At 36.0% G+C, this 21,871-nt stretch overlaps 2 protein-coding genes across 2 annotated transcripts; both read left to right on the top strand.

Annotated features, from left to right (window-relative positions):
• The first annotated feature begins 8,861 nt into the window (after positions 1-8,861).
• Positions 8,862-16,690, top strand: bbs7 (Bardet-Biedl syndrome 7). Its single transcript, XM_039649258.2, has 19 exons — positions 8,862-9,372; positions 10,017-10,082; positions 10,437-10,499; positions 11,002-11,177; positions 11,292-11,478; positions 11,602-11,674; positions 11,768-11,884; positions 12,081-12,211; positions 12,324-12,408; positions 12,650-12,752; positions 12,850-13,042; positions 14,246-14,320; positions 14,421-14,486; positions 14,599-14,738; positions 14,817-14,981; positions 15,683-15,792; positions 15,898-16,001; positions 16,084-16,207; positions 16,330-16,690. Exons 1-19 carry the CDS (start codon positions 9,337-9,339, stop codon positions 16,461-16,463), a joined length of 2,148 nt encoding a protein of 715 aa, XP_039505192.2. The 5' UTR covers positions 8,862-9,336; the 3' UTR covers positions 16,464-16,690.
• A 706-nt stretch (positions 16,691-17,396) lies between these two features.
• On the top strand, positions 17,397-21,119 carry ccna2 (cyclin A2). The gene is made up of 9 exons (XM_039649232.2): positions 17,397-17,628; positions 17,745-17,999; positions 19,091-19,337; positions 19,426-19,532; positions 19,630-19,853; positions 19,932-20,136; positions 20,213-20,326; positions 20,493-20,626; positions 20,720-21,119. Exons 2-9 carry the CDS (start codon positions 17,787-17,789, stop codon positions 20,769-20,771), a joined length of 1,296 nt encoding a protein of 431 aa, XP_039505166.2. The 5' UTR covers positions 17,397-17,628; positions 17,745-17,786; the 3' UTR covers positions 20,772-21,119.
• The last annotated feature ends 752 nt before the right edge of the window (positions 21,120-21,871 follow it).

The raw sequence follows: 21,871 nt of genomic DNA, 5'->3' as shown, positions 1-21,871 counted from the left end.
TCATCAATTATCTGTATTTGGACCCAGTAACATCACAAACACTAGCAGATCCATCTTTGATCAGGAGGTGAGTGAAATAGCGTGTCTTGTTTCAGTGCCATTTATAGTTTATCGAAAAAGGAGGGTCTTCATGAGAAAATGAAAGTGAAACATTTCTTGAAAAAGAAATTTAATCTTATTATATCTAATCTTATCAATTGAAGATAAAGGAAAGTTTAAGAATTGCAAGAAATGTATAGGCCTATACTTGAACCAACCAAGTGATGGTTGACCCAAACCTGGAAATTCTGTCATAATTACTCATCCTCATGTGACATGTCATTCAAAACCTGTATGAATTTCTTTCTTCTGTAGAATACAGAAGTATCTTCTTTTTTTCTGCAAAAGGAAATTACATTCAAATAAAAAGTCTTTAGTGATTACCATTCAGTGAGCAGTGAAATGCTGCAGTTCAGTATTAACCCTACACACCGTATGGGACATGATGCAACCTGTTTAAACAGAATCATAAGTTTCATTTACTCTGAAATGATGAACTAGACCTGAGGCATTGTGAAATCAAATGGTCTGTCAGTGCATCTGATTTTGCATCGCTACAAACAGATATAAAGGAAGTGGTTGCTTCTTTTTTTAATAGTTCATTGTTTTGCAAAAAAAAAAAAAAAAGTCAGTCACACCACAATAGCAGAACCATTCTAAGAAAAAACTCTAAACTGTTATATTGATTTATTTTAAATGAGAAAGCTTCCATACTCAAGAAAACAAGCACATGCTCTGCAGACAGATATTATTGCCTATTTTGACAAATTCCTAAAGAATAAATTACTCTGCACTCTGGCGCCCGAGTCAGAACTTCCCAAAGTTTGTAACATTATGTTCCAAACATTTAACCGACGACTGTTTCCTCAACTTGGGCCAATACAGAGCTGGTCTCAATGAACGTCTGAAAATAAATCGAGCTACCAAGCAACAAGTTCTGATGTGTTGCATATTTGTTCAAGTTCAGACAGGTAATCTTTCTCTCAAAATCGTTCAATACTGTTTATGCATCAGTAAGTCAAGCCAGTGACTAAAATATCAAGTTCACATCATTTCTTTAAGTAGGATGAAAATAATCTTATTTAAACTGTGAACAAATAATACAGAAAGCCATCAAAGAACAATCTTTCCACACAGCAGGAGTTTATCTGGACAACTCGTTATGAAATCAGTGATGCACGTTACAGTTTTTTTCGATTGCTAAACGACAGTGAGCACGACTGGAGCTAAATGTGCAAAACTCTAACTACAGTCTGCACTACGAACAGTCACCTGAGCACAACTCTTAACACACGGCTCAAAACAGGCTCAGTGTGCACAACACAATACACAACCCTCAGATAACACACACTGTCACTCAGAACACACTGAGAGGGAAAACAGTAGCATCAAACACCAATGCAGAAAATCCAAACTTTTCATCTTTACAGTTTCAACAATTTCAGTGACTTCATACAAAGTAATATTTTTTTATAATAATTTATTTGATATATTTACATTTTTAGAACATAACAATTGAAAATTAGCAGTTTGCTTCAATAATCTGTAGTAATTTACAGAATTACAGTAATGAGAAAAAAAAGGTAGAAACTAAAAGTACATACTGTAATACTGTAACCCTGCCTCTCTCAAGCATCAGGCCACAAGTTTTCAGCCGTTCAGCTGAAATTGTTTGAAAATCAGCAGTGTGTGAAAGGCACAAGGCTGAAATTTATTCTGTTTTGAATGTGTGGTTCAATTTTGACAGCAGTGTGTTAGCATTTGAACAAAGTGTTGTAAATCCACAGTGTTGTGCAGGTTGTGTTTAAGTCATGGGATAAGTGTGTAGAGTTTCGAAAACTGTGTTCAAGCAATGAAAAACAAACTAGAGTTTGGTCCGCATGAACTGCTGCTGTGCAGATTGGAGTTAGAGTTTTGCACATGTAGCTCCAGTTGTGCTCCACTGTAGTTTACAGTTTTTTTCGACACACACTGCTGATTTTCAAACAATTTCGGCTGAAAGGCTGAAAACTTGAGGCCTAATGCTTGAGAGAGGCAGGGTTAGCCCCTCATTCGAATTATATGCACTTATAGTTACTTTCTACCTTTTTTTCTCATTACTGTAATTCTGTAAATTACTACAGACTATTGAAGCAAACTGCTAATTTTCATTTTCCTTAAAGAATTGTTATGTTCTAAAAATTTAAATACTGTAAATCATGTGAAAGAATGTCACTCTTTTCTTTGAAAAAAATATTACTTTGTATGAAGTCACTGAAATTGTTGAAACTGTAAAGATGAAAAGTTTGGATTTTCTGTATTGGTGTTTGATGCTACTGTTTTTCCTCTCAGTGTGTTCTGAGTGTGTTATCTCAGTGAGTGTTGTGTATTGTGTTGTGCACACTGAGCCTGTTTTGAGCCGTGTGTTAAGAGTTGTCCTCAGGTGACTGTTGGTAGTGCAGACTGCACATTTAGCTCCAGTTGTGCTCACTGGCGTTTAGCAATTGAAAAAAAACTGTAAAACTCAGGGCAGTGAAAATTACACATTTTTTAAATAAATTTTTTACTCTTGTCTCAGATAAGAACTCTCAAAATGGTTATGTAATAAAAAAATAACAAATTAGTTATGCAATAATATGTAATATAAATACTATGTTCAGGGTTTTTTTTTTGGTGTACTTTGACAAAATAGTACACTAAGCAACTTTTGACAACTTTGTTAACTGAAATTGTTGTTTGTGTGTGGACTAAATTATCATTGTTTTCTTTAGATGAAGTTTGTCTTTTCTTCATGTCTTGGATTTGAACTTAATCAATAGTTTGAATATTATTTATTTTATAATTTTCAGGCAGTGACAGATGTAATAACCAGAGCACCGAACAGCCCTCTCCGAAAAGTGAATGATGGGCAATTGTAGACTTATTGCCAGTGCCTTCCTTAAAGAATTATGCTTTTCCAGAGACTTTTAATGAGATGCTTATTTTATTTATAGTACATCACTTCAACCCAGCAACTTATTTTTGCTGTGTTGAGGTAATATAATAAATCATGCTCATTCCTGCAAAATGGATTGTTTTTAGACTTGCCAAGCAAGCCAGGAACATTCATATAATTATGTGTCAGTGGCAGAAGTGCACTTAAGTTCAATCATACCGTATGTAAATATCACTCATCAAATAGAAGAACCCATGCTGATTGTGTTTCTGCTCAACATGCAGTGTGGTGTGAATTTAATTTTCTCCCTTGCCTCACACACACAAACACACGTGTCTTGCCCTGTGAACGGTGGAATAAAATCAACAGAGTTGACTTAATGGATGAAGATTTTTTACTAGACCACTGATTAGAACATCGCCGTATCCCTCTGAGCGGTGTCTTACGCATATGCAAATGCATGTTTAGATGGTACTTAAATCTTTCATCCTTGTGCAGATCAAGGTGTGAACATTGCCAGTTAAACTTATTAGCTTTTATTTTGTTTTAACAACATTTAACATTTTGAGAGACATATTATTTTCTCCGTCTCCATCATGTTTATATTAACTTTATCCACCTCACTCAGTCTACCAAAGAAACAACAATAAAAGGACCACTGAAAGGACACAGGGGGAAATTATGTAAAAATGTGCCGCTTTCTTTTACAAAGCTATCAGAATATTTTGTAACACAAACATCATGTTTGAACAGTATTGAGTGCAACAGGTCCCTTTGTAATTAGCAATTCCTGAAGGAATTAAGGGTTGCGTCATGGAAAGCCATTTTTCATTCTAGACATTTTCTTAATATGCAACATAATTGATTTCACTCTTTCATTCATAAATTACACTCTTCCTGCCAAGGACAAACAGTGGGTGTGGGGGTGGGGGGTGGGGGGTAATATTTATTATATTATGAAATAATATTTATTCTGAAAATATTAGCAGACATACTGACTGACTTTTCAATTAATCTTTTTGTATGTGTGTGTGTGTGTGTGTGTGTGTGTTCTAATATAATATAAATTGAATTAATCTCATTAAAACTCTGCATAGTAAATTCATTTGTGTGTATCTGTGTTACAAAGAACTGATGTCAGAATAACAATTTGATATTTTGGATTTGAATCCTTAGAGAAAATGTGTGCTTCCTAAACACAATTGTGTGTGCTGGAACATAAGCATCTGCATACGCATTAGATAAAAGCCAGTAAATACATCTCACATTTCCTTTGCAAAAGCTTTAAAAGTCCTCAACACTGTTTTGCATTCTTTCATCACTCCCATGCACATCTTTGCAGCTGTTTCAGAAATCAGAGCTGAATCTTTATCCGACGTTTCTCCCTCAGAACACTTGACGTCTGCAGGAACCCAGATGTGGCTGAAGGGTGCTTTTGCCTACAGAGTTCCCGAGCTGTTTCATCAGCATCCACAGAAGAAGTCCCATCAGAACCAGCAGGACTGTGAAGAGCCCCACATACACACTTAGGTTCCAGCCCCATCCCGCTATAAGAGGCAAGGCTGTGGACGCCACCAGGAATCTCCTTGGGGAAGGCATCAGTTGCAATAAAATTGCATTAAACTACTACAGCACTTCAGGGAATCCTCTGCTGAAGCCAGGGGAAATGTAACTTGGTTTGCAAGATTTATCCATGACAGGTCCTTGATGTCCCGATGTCAAATCTTAATTTGTAATCCAGAAAGAAGCATGCTTTGTCTCTTTGGTGTTGTGCAAAATGAGAATGATGCTTGAAGTCCTCTCTGCAGCTGCACCCCCTCCTGCTGTTGTTGAGTCACATCCACTCCCTTCATCCATTGTGTGTGTGTGTGTGTGTGTGTGTGTGTGTGTGTGTGTGTGTGTGTGTGCGTGACTATATTATGATGATCAAATGTTCCTAAAATCATCTACACTATATTGTGCAACAACGGATGAAAATGTAAAAATTCAGAAAGATTTGTTTGAGTGAGGTCATAAATAAAACAAATAAATTATGAATAGCCAAAACAACAGAGGTCAATGGAAAATGAAAACAAATGTATGTGTTTTGCTTTTGAAAAAGCATTCTCAATGGATCGATTTAAAACCAGCCTAAAATGGTTTGCTGGTCTTCACTGTTCTAACCTACAGTCAGACTGGTTTGTCAGAAGAGGTCTTCCTCCTTGTTTTATTGGGCTGTCCCCACAAAACATATAGCCTACGTTTCAATAACAAACTAGGCCTACATAAAATTAAAACTATAAACATGTAAATGAATTATATTCCTCAGGAATGAAATATCCTCCTACAGGAATAGACTTTTGTCCTCTGTAGTGGATATTAGATTTTAGTGAATTTCTCTGACAACATGTCGTATGTTTTAAGTCGTCTTGTAAAGAGCACATTCATGTCTTTTCAGAGATAGCAAATGTTTGGAGGTTTCACAATGACACCAACTTCTCCTTTGTCCTTAAAATGACTGATATTAATTTAGTGATCAAATTTTGCACTCTTATGGAAATTATATTTTGTAATTATTATTTAAATCTGACCAATTGTCTAATTGTTTGTCATACATCAACATTTCAGGGTTATGTGTTTTTTAATCAAAATATTACTTTGATTTCATATGTCCACTTTTAGGACACCATCATACAATAAGATTTATATTGTACATTTTGAGAATGTCATATGATTTCTTTATTGTTTATTGTAATAAGAAAAAGTTCAATAAAAAATGAGAAAAAAAATGTGAATCAGACATTTGGGGAGAGACGGCAAGTGAATATAGGGAAATAAATTATTTACATTTACATTAATGTATTTGGCAGACGCTTTTATGCAAAGCGACTTACATGACATTTCAAGGTACACATTTTAAATTCTTATCAGTTCTTGCTTTCCCTGGGAATTGAACCAATGACGCTGGCGTTGCAAGCGTCAATGCTAGGTACTGTTTGAGATACACGGGGGGAAAAAACATCAATATTCCAATGAAATACACTCACGCCTCCCCATTCCAGGGGCCTGTTTCAGAAAGGAGGTTAAGTGAAAACTCTGAGTATGTTAACCCTGAAATGAGGGAAACTCTGGGTTTTCCGTTTCAGAAAGGGGGGTATATCAAACCCGAGAAAGCAGAGTAAGTCAAGCCCGTTTCTGAAAGAGAGGTAACTTATACTCAGAGTCAGTTACCATGGTAACTTACTCTGTGAACCTAACCTGGTCGGGAGCAGGTTTTCTTCGGTAAACCCAGAGTTTCTTGCGGTCTCCTCCCCTTTTTTAAAGAGGAAGTGCTGTTTAAACACCAACAATAATACTAAAATGTATTTACACATTCTTTAAGGAATATATATATTGTTTGTCCATGGTTTAATTGACTAAATCTGTTTTGCAGCACTTTGCCAAAAAATAAAAGGATTAAAACATTTGCTAAACTTTTATTTGATTACCACTGTTTTGGATAATATATTTCTATTAAATCATTGAAAAAATTGTAATAAAATTTAATAAGTTATTCATGATAAAAAATAAGATGTCAATCATAATCATAATCAATTATTGAAGTTAGTTGATATAATGTTTTATTGAACAAATGTTTAATTTATTTAACTGTCATTTTAACTGATGAAAATAATAACCGTAATTTAATAATGCAGTTTATATATTTAACAATTGTTTAATACCATAAACCGTGATATTTTCTGAGACGGTTCTCATACTCTGAAACTCTCATACGTTACAACCCCACATGGGGGAGTCCCCCCACCCCACCCCACCCCCGCTGTTAAACAAGTTACTCAGCAACTTTTACTCATGTTTTAAATTAACTACTTTTTACTTGAGTAGATTTTTTAGACTGGTATTTTTACTTTTACTTAAGTAAAAATGTATCAAAGTAATAGTAGACTACTTTAGGTTGAATAACATTCTTCCAGTTTCACCTCTGATATTATAACAGTTACTCTAAAATAGTTATGAATTATTAACAACAAATGACATCTTCAACGGTGTAGTTAGATTAATGTAATAATTACTATCTCTAGAAAGTATTGGTCTACATATTTCTAAATCCTATATCAACCTCAACCACTTGATTAATACAAGGAGGAGAGACAAGAAACTGCACTTTTAATGCTTTCAAATTAACAATATACAATTGCATGAATTATTCTTGAATTGATCAAAGAGTGTAGAGGGAGAAGGTTATATAAAAATATACCTTTTAAAAATGTATGCTAAATGCACTATTGTTTTATACTGAATTGTTCTATAGTTTATGCAGTAGCCTATTTAATGTAATTGCATCATATTTTATTTTAAATTAAAGAAGAATTAAGAGTAATCCCTTTAATTAAATTACAATATTTAGATTACTTGGTAATTAATTATACCCAACACCTCTTTTTGTCTGGCGCTGTTGCCATGGTGACTCGTAATATCTGCGCTCCATTGATAATGGCTTTTTATAGCTGTGGTGCACGCGCTTAACTCAGAGTCAGTCAACTCAGAGTTGATTGAACTAACTCATTTCAGCTGTTCTGAAACCGAAAACTCAGAGTTTCCCATCTCAGGGTAAGTCAACTCTGAGTTCAAGCTTTAACTCAGAGTTGGTTGAACCTCCTTATTGAAACGGGCCCCAGTTCTCTTTCTACGCCATTCAGTATAGAAACATTATTGTATTTAATGGCAAAAATATTATCAAAATGAATGGTAGGCCTATTTATTTATTCATTCCGTATCTTTCATAACACATCCAGTTGAGTATTATCTTTAAACAAACCTAAACATTCATTGGTAAATGAAAAAGAAACTCCAGTAGGATATAACTTCAGTTCTATTCTTCCCCTTGTAAATACTTTCCTGAATCCTAACTTCAGTGTTGGGGAGTAGTTAACTAGGCTACAAGTAGCGAAGCTACTAACTTAACTACATTTTTCAGTAGCTTGGCAGTAGCTCAGTTGCTTTTTAAACAGTGTAGCTTTTCCAGTAGCTAACTACTTTTTGCAGCAAGTAGCGGTGTAGCGCGAGCAAAAGCTACATTGCTACATTGTCGAGCCTGCGCGAATCAGCCCGATGCAAGGATATTCTTCATCTTGTTAGATTACAAACACATTTTTTGCCATTACCGCCACCTGTTGTTTAATCACGCATCTTGCGGCTAACGGTTCACTGACGTAAAGAAGTGGGTTGACAGTGACACACCCAGGTGATGGCAGATTTTGAGGATGGAGAAACAAACGTTAATTACCCATGGTCTTATTTGTCCAAGTTCAATCGTTATTTTTGAGAAAATGTTCTAAATGCAATTTATGTTGAATGTATATTTCGTTCTTGCAATGTTGTAGGCTATTTGTTGCAATTTTGCACTTTTGACAAACAGTCTGAGATATTTGAGTGTTGTGTGTAATAAAACAATACTCTATGAAATCATAATTGTATTGCATTGTTTTAAACACTAAATATTTGAATTAAAACATTCATCAGAAACTTATTCAGTTATTTATATTATATAATTTATAACATCTTATAATAATAATAGGTAATATTTATAATATTTTGTTCAAAAAGTAAAAGTAGTTTCAATGTAGCTAGCTACTTTTTGATAGTTGCTTGTAGTGTAGCTAACTACTTTTCCAAAAGGGTAGCTTGACTGTAGTTTAACTACTTTAACGTACGAGTAGCTTAGCTTGTCAAACTACAGTTTCAGAGTAGCTTCCCCAACACTGCCTAACTTTATCCACATTTCAAGACTCTATTATCAGGTTTTTAGGGTATCAGGGGAAAATAATGTTAAGATAAAATTGTGTTCAGATGCTTCTGACTTTAATTAAATAAATAAAAAATAGTGTTTTGAACAAATCTCGTTGCTGTTACCATGGTAACCAGAGATAGTTTGGGTGGCTGGCAAACATGGCGGCGGCGCTACAGAAGAAACGTGTTAGCTGCAAACAAAAACAGTTTTGCTGGTGTACTTAGTCGAATTTATTTATTTTTTTAATCTGCGGATCAAAGCATATTTTCGGATAAATGTCTACAAATATACGGGATGGGGGTTGCTATATATATTAACGCGACATGAATCATCTTGTAAAGTGGACAAACTGGCACAGCTAACGTTAGCCAGTCTTATCTGCAGCAGAATCAGCCACTAACAAACTAATCCGCAGGATAATCCAGTCGGTTGTGACTACTAGCGGGACCACTGTGTTATATGTCGGTCGGAAAAGCACGAAATAAATATATTTCTGTTTCAATGCATCTTAGGGAATTAATTACAGGGAACTGCAATAGAACATCGTAAATGATCAACAGTTAAACTGTCATAATTCAATCGGATCTGTGCACTGATTATTCTAACAAACGAAATGGAATTAAACTTAAACCACGTTGATTATCTCCAGGTAAGACCTCAAACATTCCTATATGCACACATTTGTTTAGTAACGTTAGTGGTCAAAAGTAATGTACGAAGGGTATATTTTTAATGACCCTACAAGTTCGTTCAAAACATCAAAACATGAGGAAAATATTTTATATGTATATTTTAAATATGTGGACAGTTATTTGACACAAAAAAGCCACAGGTTTTATTTTTGAAAAAAAAATGCAAAAAAAAAAAAAAAAAAAGCTTACAGGAGGAAAAGCATACACTGACTTTAAGATAATCAGTTATTAATATTTAGTTGGTCTTTCTTGTTTTTGTTAGTTTCAGCCTGACCAAACATTATGCCTGCACATGTTTCATTGCGTTATCATCACAAATTAAAAAACTGACCCCAAGCACAACTACCAAATATGCTTACAATTTTTTAGTAATATTTGCATAAAGGTTCCAGGTGTCATTTTTCCAAGGATGGACAGCACTACTGTACATCTGCTGTGATTTACAGTGATGGCAAATATGAATTTGGTCTTTGATTGGTTTACATAGAAAGCACACTTGTGAGTCATGTGGCTGAGTGGATTATTGACAAAGTTGATATATGCTTTGTTAGTTTAATTATCAGAATGAAAATGTATGGTTATGCCGTCTTTGTTTTCTCAGGTTGGAGTGACATCTCAAAAAACCATGAAACTCCTCCCTTCTGTTGGTCGAAAAGCAACTCAGAAGGTATATCTACATCCCTTTTGAAATACTTTTCCAGGTTTAGTGTAAATCAAGCTCATCTGCATCATCTGTTCTCAGTAAATAGTTACTACCATACCTCTTAACACAGATCATATTAATCATAGTCCACTTTACCTACATTAAATTACATTGTCAGTTATCAAATTCAACAGGGAATATTCTTGTAATAGAAACTGACTGAAAGTATAGAACTAGGTAAGCTGGAGATTAGACCCCACTTGTGGAAGAGCATGCAACAAGTCCTATCCTATCTATGTGCGTGACATTTCCCCCCGGCTTTACAAACGAAGTTGTTGGTGTATTTTGTCATTCTGGTTTGTCATTTTCTCATTTCAGGTGGCTGTTGCAGATCATGATGGTGTTGTGACCTGTTTTGGAATGAAAAAAGGGGAGGCTGTGGTATGTATCAGAAGTGTTTCCTGATTCAATGTACAATCGCGATCGAATGTTTGGGGTCAGTACGATTTCTTTTTAAAGAAATTAATACTTAATTTCAGCAAAGATGCATTAAAAGTTATCAAAAATGACAGTAAAAGATTTTTAATTCAAATATGAAATAAAAATGGTGAATCCTGAAAAAAAAAACATTGTTTCCACAACAATATTAAGCAGCACAACCGTTTTCAAAATTGATAATAAATGTTTCTTGAACACCAAATTTAGTATAGTAGAATAATTTCTGAAGGTTCATGTGACACTGAATACTGGAGTAATGATGCTGACAATTCAGAAATGCATCACAGGAATAAATTACATTCACAAAAAAATTGAAATAGAACCATAATGGAATGGAATCTTATTGTAGTAAGTGTTACCAATAAATATAAATTGATGTTAACACATAAAATAACTTCTTCAAGGGAAGAATAAATGTCTGGGTTTTTTTTTTTTTTTTTGTCAGCCTGTGTTCAAATCGCTCCCAGGACAGAAGATCTCCAGACTTGAGCTTGGAGGGGCATTGGGCACCCCACAGGAAAAGATCTTTGTGAGCTCTGGGTCTGAAGTTAGGGGATACACTAAAAAGGGCAAACAGTTCCTTACATTTGAGGCCAACCTAACAGAGAGCATCAATGCCATGTGAGATCTTGCTTCTTGTTTTTCCGACTGCGTCTATATCTATATTAATGATTAGCAGATTTGACAGTGTCTTTTTGGATCCATCTCTTCTTGTTTTGCCCCTTTTTTCCTCAGGCATGTCTCAGGGGCAGATCTTTTTGTGTGTGCCAGTTACATTTATAACCATTACTGTGACTGCAAGGATCAGGACTACTACCTCTCAGGAGACAAGATCAATGACGTCCTGTGTTTACCTGTGGAGACCGTGGGCCGCATTGTACCCATCCTGGCCTGCCAGGACAGAGTACTTAGAGTATTGCAGGTAGTCAGTCCTGTCCATATTTGCCACCCTTTGTCTGCTCTTTGTTACCCAGTTATAATTCAGCAATCGCTTGTGGTCATAATAATATACATAACAGTCATTTTACACTTTGTGTTCCATCAGGGATCTGACCTTCAGTATGACGTAGAAGTGCCCGGACCTCCAACTGTTCTAGAACTCCTTAACAGAGATGGAGGTATGTGCTAAAAATATGATCGTTCATTTTAGTGTGAAAGCGTGTATTGGTTTGTTCTAAGAATTTGATAATGCATAAAATCTCGGTCCATAGGAAAAGGTGGTGAAGAGGTTCTTTATGGAACAGCTGATGGGAAACTGGGTCTTGTGCGAATAACCAAATCTGGACCCATTACCGGTTGGGAACTGGATAATGAGAATAAAAAAGGAGGTAGGAAATTAAAATGTTGAAAACGGATTGCTTATTGAAATATTTACTTTACCTGCACTATTATTTGAGACATATTTATCGATTTGCAGTGCATTACCAAACCTTTATGTTGTAACATTTTGGGTGAGCTTAGCTATAATGTCTGTTTTATTATCATATAATTGTACTCAGATTAGTCTGTGTTGGTCTTTTCAAGGTGTGCTTTGCATCGATACATTTGACATTGCTGGCGATGGTGTAAAGGACATCCTGGTGGGAAGGGATGATGGGACTATGGAGGTCTACAGTTTGGATGGTTCAAATGAACCAGCACTGCGATTTGAGAATGTGAGTGTCAAATAAATCATATGAGATGCATGAAAAACCCTTGTTTTGTTTCTGAAAAGCAAGAAAGATGTTGTCTTAAATTAAATTAAATTTGTCTTTCTGTGTTTTCAAGGTTTTGTCTGAGAGCGTCACATCAATCCAGGGTGGCTGCGTCGGAAAGGAAATGTATGATGAAGTTCTTACAACAACTTACACAGGTTTGCAGTTAGATAAAAACCATTTTACCATGTCTTTTATGACAACAATACTATGTGGATGATGTCAGTGCTTGAAGTGACCCTATTATTAGCATTAACAGCTTTAAAGTTTCCTAAATTTGTTTTGAAAGTCTTCTACAATAGTTTTACATGCATCCCAGGTCCAAAAAAAAACATTTTCTTAAAATTTACATCATCTGAGAGCTCATAAGCAATTTGTGGTCATGTGGCTGGTTTCCAGGATGGGTGTCAGGTCTCACCACAGAGCCTCAGCAGATGGTAGCAGGCCCAGGGGATGAGATCAAGATGAGCCGGGAGACCCAGGGCAAGGTTTCTGCACTCCGGTACTACACATCCAGCTGTTTCTCACTAAGAAAACGGCAAAGATCTGCTAACTAAAAATGCCTTTTGACATGCCTAGTTTGCTCGTGCATGTTTTAGGGCTGAGTTGGAGCAGTTGCAGGCGAAAGTATTGCAGGGGAGAGAAAAATACCAGCAGAGCTCTCAGTCCAGCACGGCTGTGTCTGCTGTGCCAGTCTTTAGCATCAATGACAAGTTCACATTGTGCCAGGATGATGCCAGCTACAGCCTCACACTTGAGGTGCAGACCGCCATTGACAACCTGCTGCTACAGGTTAGAGAAATACACTGATTCGTCCTGATTACAGTTGTGTGCACTAGTGTTGGGGTTGGTAAGAATTGTTCATGTTTTTTTTTAAGTCTCTTATGTTCACCAATGCTGCATTTATTTGATCAGATACATAAAGCAGTAAAATTGTGAAAGATTATTATAATTCTAAAACACCTGTGATTTTAATATGTTTTAAAATGTCATTTATTCCTGGGATGGCAAAGCTGGATTTTCAACAGCCATTACTCCAGTGTCACATGATCCTATCATTCTAATATGTTGATTTGGTGTTTAAGAAATATTTTTTATTGTTATCAATGTTAAAACCGGTTGTGTGGCTAATCATTCATATATATAGACCATTTCACAAGATGTAAACAACACTGGTCCAGAAGCACTTCCTGTTTCAGTTTGTAACTGTTTTCTTTATTTCACATGTAAAGAAAACATCTTAAAGATGTTTGTTTAACGTTTTGATTCAGTTTTAAATGTTCTGTTGGTTGTATTTTATCCCAGCTTTATGTAGTGTTAAAAAACTGAAACAGGAAGTGCTTCTGGACCAGTGTTGTTTACATCTTGTGAAATGGTCTATATATATATATATATATATGAAGAGTTCAGATGCAAAAGCCTCTAAGTGCCATTTGAAATTTTCTTCTAGAATGATCATTTTTATCAAGCTTGTATATTTAAGTTCAGTGATTTCACTTAAATGGCAATGATAATTACCTATTAATTGTTATTTAAGTGAAATTACTGAACTTAAATATACAAGTTTGATAAAAATCATCATTAAAGAAGAAAATTTCAAATGGCATTTAGAGGCTTTTGCATCTGAACTCTTCATATATATATATATATATATATATATATAGTATTAATTTCTTTTAGTAAATAATAACCCCATGCTAGTATTTTAGTATTTGCTTAAAGGTGCACTTTATTGATTTATTAGAAGATAGTCTATGGCATGTAAATATGAACAGAATGTTATTCTATTGGTCCTGATTGCTATATAGTATATTTTAGCATGCCTGGATTTCTGTATAAGCAGTCAGAAATACCCATTTTAATTAAAAATGTATTTTAACCAAAGCTCTTCTCATCCTTATTAATTCAGCATTCGTTTTTACATATGTTGTAATTTCAGCATTGTGAGACTGAAGTTTCCTTGCATTCATTTACATGTGTTTTGTACTCTGTCAGAGTGATGTTCCTATTGACCTGCTGGATGTTGATAAGAATTCAGCAGTGGTCAGTTTCAGCGAATGTGATTCAGAGGTAATGGGTTCCATCCTATGTGCCATATCATTAAGCTTACTTAATGATCACATCACATGTGTTTGCCAAACTGTTTTTATTTGTTCATCTAACCCCACAGTCAAATGGGAACTTCCTCCTCGCCACCTACAGGTGCCAAGCAAATACCACAAGGCTGGAACTGAAGGTTTCTATTTCATTGTAATTTTTTTGTTTTGGATTGTTTCCCATTATAATAACATATATTGTATTTTGTTTAAATTGCTGCGTTTGAGCATTTGTCCTGATTTTTCTCTAAGGTGAGGTCTATTGAGGGTCAGTATGGCACCCTTCAGGCTTACGTGACGCCAAGGCTTCAGCCCAAAACCTGCCAAGTGCGACAGTACCAGATCAAACCACTTTCCCTCCACCAGAGGACACACTCAATCGACCAGGAGCGGTGAGCGAAGACACACTTGCATTTCATGCATTTATCCTGCCAAATGATATTAACATGATTGTCCCTCTTCATTGCTAGGCCTGTGAACACCTTGAGACTGACAGGACAGTTCAGTTTTGCTGAGATCCATTCCTGGGTTGTGTTCTGTTTGCCTGAGGTCCCAGAGAAAACTCCGGCAGGAGACAGCATCACTTTCTACTTTCAGAACACTTTCTTGGGAACACAGCTAGAAGCCACCTATTGGTGAGGCCAACCAGTTTAATATCCAAATGCATCTTAATGAAATGTTTCCATAAATAAATTCTACCTATGTTTGCATATGTTAAAGGGCTGATTATGTTTTGTCATTAGCTATTTTTCCATTGGAACTTGAAATATTGCATAAAACACACTTTTCATCCCATGTGTTTTAGAGAACAAGATTGTCGCTTCTTGGAAACTGGTACAGATATCTGTAATACAAATACAATCATTTTGATGACAAATACAATCATTTTGATGACAGGCTTTGAGTCAGGCATTTCAGAATGACCCAAACAACATTTGAGATGGTGTGCAATGAAATTGTTCCAATGGTTAGACCAGTTATCCAATCACATCCTCTGTTGAGGCAGTCATTTTGTTGTGCGTCACATCATTTATCTGGTAAACGTGTTTCCATTTTAGTTTATGTGCTTTTTTTCCACCTTTATCCAAATATTATCCACCTTAATTAAGCAGTGCACATACATTATTTATGTGTATGTGTATGTTGGCATTTTTTTGTTATGCAGAAATTCGCATCAAAATAAGTGGAAGGAAACATAGCTGTTGTTGATTTCACATATATCGATTTTTGCCTATAACATTTGGATAAAGATTCTACTAGATGATTGCATTATTAGAGGAAGTGTTGTGATTAATCATTATAATAGTTTTTGTTTCCTTATTTTAATGGATTCCAGTAAAGGTGAAGCAAACTTCAAATCTGACAACATTTCTACCATATCCATACTGAAGGATGTTTTGTCCAAAGAGGCCACTAAGCGAAAAATCAATCTGAATATATCCTACGGTGAGTTCACAGACTGATGGATGTTGTCAGACTACAGTGATCTTAATTATTCATGCAACAAATATGAGTGATAAGTGCTTTCTGTGTTTGTTATGTTGGTTTCAGAGGTGAGTGAAGACTCTGTGAGCCATACTCTTCGAATGATTCATCCCAAGCTAGAGTATCAGCTGATTTTGGCCAAAAAAGTTCAGCTTATTGATGCTTTAAAGGTAAAACATTAAAAAGACAAACAAAAAAGTCTGCTAAAAAACAAGCCTACTAAGTGTGTGCGTGTGCATGTATTGTATGCAGGAGCTGCAGGTGCATGAGGGGAATGCTGATTTTCTGATTCCAGAGTATCGCAGTATACTGGATGAATCTGCCCAGCTCTTAGAAGAATATAAGAAACAACCTGCTCACTTAGAACGATTGTACGGTAAGTGAACACAGATGAGCACCGGAGACTGTATTTTAACCCTGTTTATTCCAATGAGGTCTTTGCAAATGAAATAATGACACATCTATAAGTAAACCAACCATTTTGTTTTGTTTTCACAGGTATGATCACCGATCTTTTCATTGACAAGTTCAAATTTAAGGGACAGAATGTCAAAACAAAGGTTTCACAGCTGCTTGCAATTTTGAACAACTATGAACTTGATTCATTGATGGATTTTTTCAGTAAAGCTTAATGGAATGTAAAATACAATCACTATTAAGTAATGTGTTTGTGAATTTAGTTTTTATAGTAAACATATGTTATACTATAGGGATACATATTGTACCATACAGATTTAAATTTAAAATGTACAATGTAATGATTACATTGATAAACTATGTGTGACTACAGTTATTTACTATATACTAATCCATTGTCTAGATGCATTTCTACAGAAATAAATAAAAAACTTGTGAAAAATGTCTGTATTTTTTTTTTCCTATTCCGTATGGTTTGGCTTTGGCATATGTTTGATATATATATATATATATATATATATATGTGTGTGTGTGTGTGTGTGTGTGTGTGTGTGTAATTATTATTATTATTATTTTTTTAAGATTTGAGCTTTTAGTGATTTCTGATATAATGGATGATGTGGAGAGTTTTGTTGTGTTTGATGGTAATTAAATAATTTGAAAAACAAAAACAAAACTAAGTCTTACACAAGCAATAATTCTCAAATACTAACGTTAGCTGATTTGGTAATGATGGCCCTTAATAAAGCTACTTTTAGTACATGTACCTATATATATATATATATATATATATATATATAGCTTTTAGTGATTACTGATATAATGGATGTTGTGGAGATTTTTATTGTGTTGGTAATGAAATAATTCGGAAGTTCCACAAATTGAAGAATTGCCCCAATGCTCGTATTGTCATTTCTGAGCTTGTAAATTACGTATTAACGTGCCCTTATTCATCTTTAGTCACATTCGTCTCAAACAGTTTAAAAATTCCTTTGAGCCAATGAAAGCAACTCTCAACGGCTCGCTAAGTAAAAGCGGAATCGCAGTTTGAGCTTTACGGGTTCCCGTATAATCAATGACGTTTGTGTTTGCTGCATTCTGATTGGACCGTTTCAATAGTCGCGGGCTACTTGAACTAGGACAGCAGCAATATCAAACCAGGCAGCTGCAAAGCAACAAGGCGCCGTTTGAGTTCATATAAGTATCTTTTGTGAGCTGGCCGAGGCGTGTTGCAGGCGTTTACACACCGGCATGGCGCGGTTTCTGTAGGATAGTTGCATGATTTATTTTTGAATCTCGGTTTTGTAAGACGCCGCTGGCAACTGTTTATACCATTGTTTTTGTCCGGATTTCAACAGATCACTTCTGCCAGTTCCCCTGGTTAGTGTGATTGTCTGTGTTTATTCGATGTCCACGTGCGTGTGTTTGATATAAACGTGTTAAAACAACATCAGAATCTGCTTTTAAGTGTTTTCAACAATCGATCTTTTGTGCAGGGCGTCTTGAGCTGATCTAACGTTAACGTTACCGCTGGAAGGATGTCATCTGTCGGCCAAACACAAGGAAGCGCGCTTCATGATTCAGGAGCCGATATTCACAACCAGGAAAACATGCTTTCAAGACTACGCGGCGCAGCAAAGAATCGGACTGAAAACCGAGAAAATGTCAACCCTAAACCAGGCAACAGGACTGTATTGGGCGCCCTGGAGAACAATCAGCGCAGACAGCCCGTCCTGCGCGCCGCTAAACAGGTTCGAGCATGCAGGACACATGACTATAAAGTGTGATCTCTTCATAACTTAACGTTACAGGCTGCTTCATGATGTATCGTTTATGCATGATAGTCTTTAATCAGTGTTCTGCTTTAAATTAAGTATTGCTAACTGCATAATGATAGACTGAAAGTTGCTTTAGTTTAATCAGGCATACAACTCGCAGGTTTTGTTCCTTTGAATCACGAATATAAATCTAATCCGTGTTCCCTTTTGTCAAACGGCATTTATGGCGCCAGAGGTTAAAATGAAATGCAGTGTTAAATGCCCGTAGCTTATTCCCTCCCAGTGCGCTGACCGCCATTTTACAAACCCACTCACTGCTGCTTTATTAAACTAGGTCGTTCACCAAAAATGACCTTTTCACGTCCTCTGATAATATACAGTCTTATGACTACATTTTATCTGGTGCACAAAATATGCTTGTGATTGAGGTTGTCATTCTACCTAACATCTCTCCAGGATTACTAGTTTAGGTACACTTAATATTAGACTCGTTAATATTTCAACAGGTGCATGCCCAACCCATTTCAGGTTCTATTTTTATTTTATTTTTTGTGGGGTCAAAATAACCCTAATTGTTTAACACAAATCACAAGGTAAAAACAAATGGTCTTGAATAATACTTGTACTTGTATTCAAGTCTTTTTTTTCTTTTCTTCTTAGTGTTTCATTGCAACCTTAAGATCATGGGTGTAATTTCCAAGTGAAATAAATATGCATAAAGCAATTAATGTCTTCAGTGCTGTAAGTTTCTTCAGGCAAAAGCTTGTGCCATATGCATAAATGTAAGTGTTCTCAAAAGATGGCAGAAACTAACAATTGTTTTCTGTTCTCTGTGCAGCTGCTCTTTAATAATTAGTTTATAATCGTAATAGACATTCTGTACATGCTCTTGATCATTCACAAAACTCTACATCACCCTGAAAGTTAAGAAAAACAACATGGGTTAACCAGTATTTCCATCGAATTGAAATGGGTCAGATTGACCCCTCTTCATAATATTAAAGGTTACTTCTTTTTTTTTACATGCCGTCTAATCCAGTTTTTTTTTTTTTTTTTTTTTTTAGGTCTCTGGTCCCCAAATAACTGCATGCAAATCTGATGAACATGGCAGGAGCTTTGGAGAGAAGCCCTCCACCAAGCCACCAGCTTTTCAGATTCATGTAGATGAGCCTGATGGTGCTTGCGCTAAGAAACTGTCTACACAAAAAGCAACCATGGATTGCTCACCACTTACTCTAAATCCCACCGTAACCCGCCTAAGGCAGCCCCTCGCCACCATCGAACTGCCAAATCAGTTGGAAGCTAGTTTTGGTAAGATGCGTTTCTAATTCTTTGCCTGTTTTGTAGTTCTCTATATGAAACCTGTAAATAACTTAATAATTTTTTTTTCTTTATAAAGATTCTCCAATGGATATGTCAGTAATTGATGGTGAGGAGAGGCCCACAAATGTCAATGAAGTCTCAGATTATGCCGCAGAAATACACACGCACTTGCGGGAAATGGAGGTGAGGAAGTGGATTCATTGAATATGATATTACTTTCTAAAGAGAATGCTTTAGAGGATATCCATTAAAGTGTTTGCTTGTGCTTCCTTTCATCCAGGTCAAGTCAAAACCAAAAGCGGGTTACATGAAGAAACAACCTGACATCACAAACAGCATGCGTGCCATCCTAGTGGACTGGTTAGTGGAGGTGGGAGAAGAGTACAAGCTGCAGAACGAGACCCTCTACCTGGCTGTGAACTACATTGATCGCTTTCTGTCTTCCATGTCTGTACTGAGAGGGAAACTACAGCTGGTGGGCACAGCTGCTATGCTTTTGGCTTCGTAAGTATCTTTGCCTTAAAGCCTCCGACTCCACACCACCCCCCTTCTCCACGCTCACCTTTCCCTGTTTGACTGTAGGAAGTTTGAGGAGATCTACCCTCCAGAGGTGTCAGAATTTGTTTACATCACTGACGACACTTACACAAAGAAACAAGTGTTGAGAATGGAGCATCTGGTGTTGACCGTGCTCTCGTTTGATCTTGCTGCTCCAACAATCAATCAGTTCCTCACCCAGTATTTCTTGCACCAGCCTGTGAGCAGCAAAGTGGAGAGCTTATCAATGGTGAGACCATTTCCTTGTGTGGCCTCTGCCCATTATAACCAAAAATAGATTTAACACCTTTTTGTTTGCCCTCCAGTTTCTTGGTGAGCTGAGTTTGATAGATTGTGAACCTTCCCTGAAGTACCTCCCATCTCAAACGGCTGCTGCGGCTTTCATTTTGGCCAACTACACGCTTGCAGGTGGATCATGGGTAAGGTTGCACAATTCTGAATATTCATAAAATATGAATATCTTAAACTAGACTGTTTTAAAAATTAGTGTGACCAACTAGCAGTTAGCCACAGGGTAGTTACTCTTTCAGTGTCAAACTAGACCAATCTAGATTATAACTTATACCCTTCAACTTTCTATTTCAGTCAAAGGAGCTTGTTGAGATGACCGGGTACACTTTGGAGGATCTTATGCCGTGCATTCAGGATCTACATCAGACCTACCTCAATGCTGCTCAGCACGCACAGCAGGCTGTTAGGGAGAAGTACAAGGGCTCAAAGTAAGTTTGCTTAACTGTGAGCACTTGGCTGTGTGTTAGCATAAGTATTAGAAGATTGCTTAAAGATTTTTTTTTTTTATTCTTTCTTCCCAGGTACCATGAAGTCTCTCTTATTGAGCCTCCTGAGAAACTAATGCTGAACTAACCACCCCATCAACTTTGTTCATTGGTTCCATACCTCCATGAGAATTGTGCACACCTTTGATGCTTTATTTCCATATCTCCAATAACTGAAGCCATGGCCTCGATTTTGGGGAATGGTGAGATTTTAGTGACATGTACATTTTTATAAGCAGTCCTGAAGGATTGAGCCTTTTTTTAATGCTTGAAACAACCAGATATTTGTACATTAGGTAGTCAAGCATTGTTCTTATATTTCAGTGTTTGTATTCTATTTTTATGAAAGACTCCAGCAGTGCACTTTATCCTTTTTTTACTCTTGTTAAAGTGACCTTCCCCTTTTACATCTTAATAAAAGTCCTGCTGGCCTTTATGCTTTGTCTTGTTTTTGTTTATCATACTTGTAGAAGTTGAGGAGGTCTCATGGGCTGTGTAATATATAACCTGGTTTTGACAGACAACACTTTCTTTACCAACATTGTGTTTTATTGATTCTTTGGGCCTTAGTGTTAACAATAAGCAGAAAACATTGCTGTGTGTACTTATTAAAATGCATAGGTAAAAATACAATTTATTGTTGGTGGTTAACTCAGGCCAATTAAATGTTAACATTAAGCTTTAATATTTAAAGAATGAAATGCTATTATAGTTGCTGATAATTGGTCCTTGCTGTAAGATGTTATAAATGAAATGCTGAAGGCCTCTGAGTACTACACAAGGAACTATAGTATAGAGACTGCAGCATTATGGCTCATTGTTGGGTACAACTTAATGTTCACAAATTAAAGTCCAGTTTATAATGTGCTTTATCCTGGAAATACATAAAAGGTAAATGCTGCTGTGATGGGGTTGAATTATTAATTTCTTTTGGAAAGTTGTGGGATTTTTTTTTTTTAATACATTAGATAAATATGATAGTCTCTTAATATACAGTATGTCCTTAAGTGTTTTGTTGCCACAAAAATGTATTTATTAATACGAATAGCAAACTCCACTAATATGTAGTCTTTAACACTTTTGCCCTTAACCTGCTTCATGGACATTTAATCCTTTAGACTAGAGGGCTGGATTTATTTCCTATTCAAAATATTTTAATACATTTAATTGGTATAGAACTAGGCCTAT

The sequence above is a fragment of the Pimephales promelas genome, chromosome 9, assembly GCF_988280905.1.
Source record: "Pimephales promelas chromosome 9, fPimPro1.hap1.1, whole genome shotgun sequence".
NCBI classification, from domain to species: domain Eukaryota; kingdom Metazoa; phylum Chordata; class Actinopteri; order Cypriniformes; family Leuciscidae; genus Pimephales; species Pimephales promelas.
This window is presented reverse-complemented; position numbering and strand designations above follow the sequence as displayed.

Excerpts from the sequence above, each read along its gene's own strand:
- bbs7 (XM_039649258.2), top strand. The coding sequence starts at position 9,337 with ATGGAATTAAACTTAAACCACGTTGATTATCTCCAG. Across the intron at positions 9,373-10,016 it reads ACCACGTTGATTATCTCCAG|GTTGGAGTGACATCTCAAAA; the intron begins GTAAGACCTCAA and ends TTGTTTTCTCAG. Across the intron at positions 11,178-11,291 it reads ACAGAGAGCATCAATGCCAT|GCATGTCTCAGGGGCAGATC; the intron begins GTGAGATCTTGC and ends TTTTTTCCTCAG.
- ccna2 (XM_039649232.2), top strand. The coding sequence starts at position 17,787 with ATGTCATCTGTCGGCCAAACACAAGGAAGCGCGCTTCATGATTCAGGA. Across the intron at positions 19,533-19,629 it reads CGCACTTGCGGGAAATGGAG|GTCAAGTCAAAACCAAAAGC; the intron begins GTGAGGAAGTGG and ends CCTTTCATCCAG. Across the intron at positions 20,627-20,719 it reads GAGAAGTACAAGGGCTCAAA|GTACCATGAAGTCTCTCTTA; the intron begins GTAAGTTTGCTT and ends CTTTCTTCCCAG.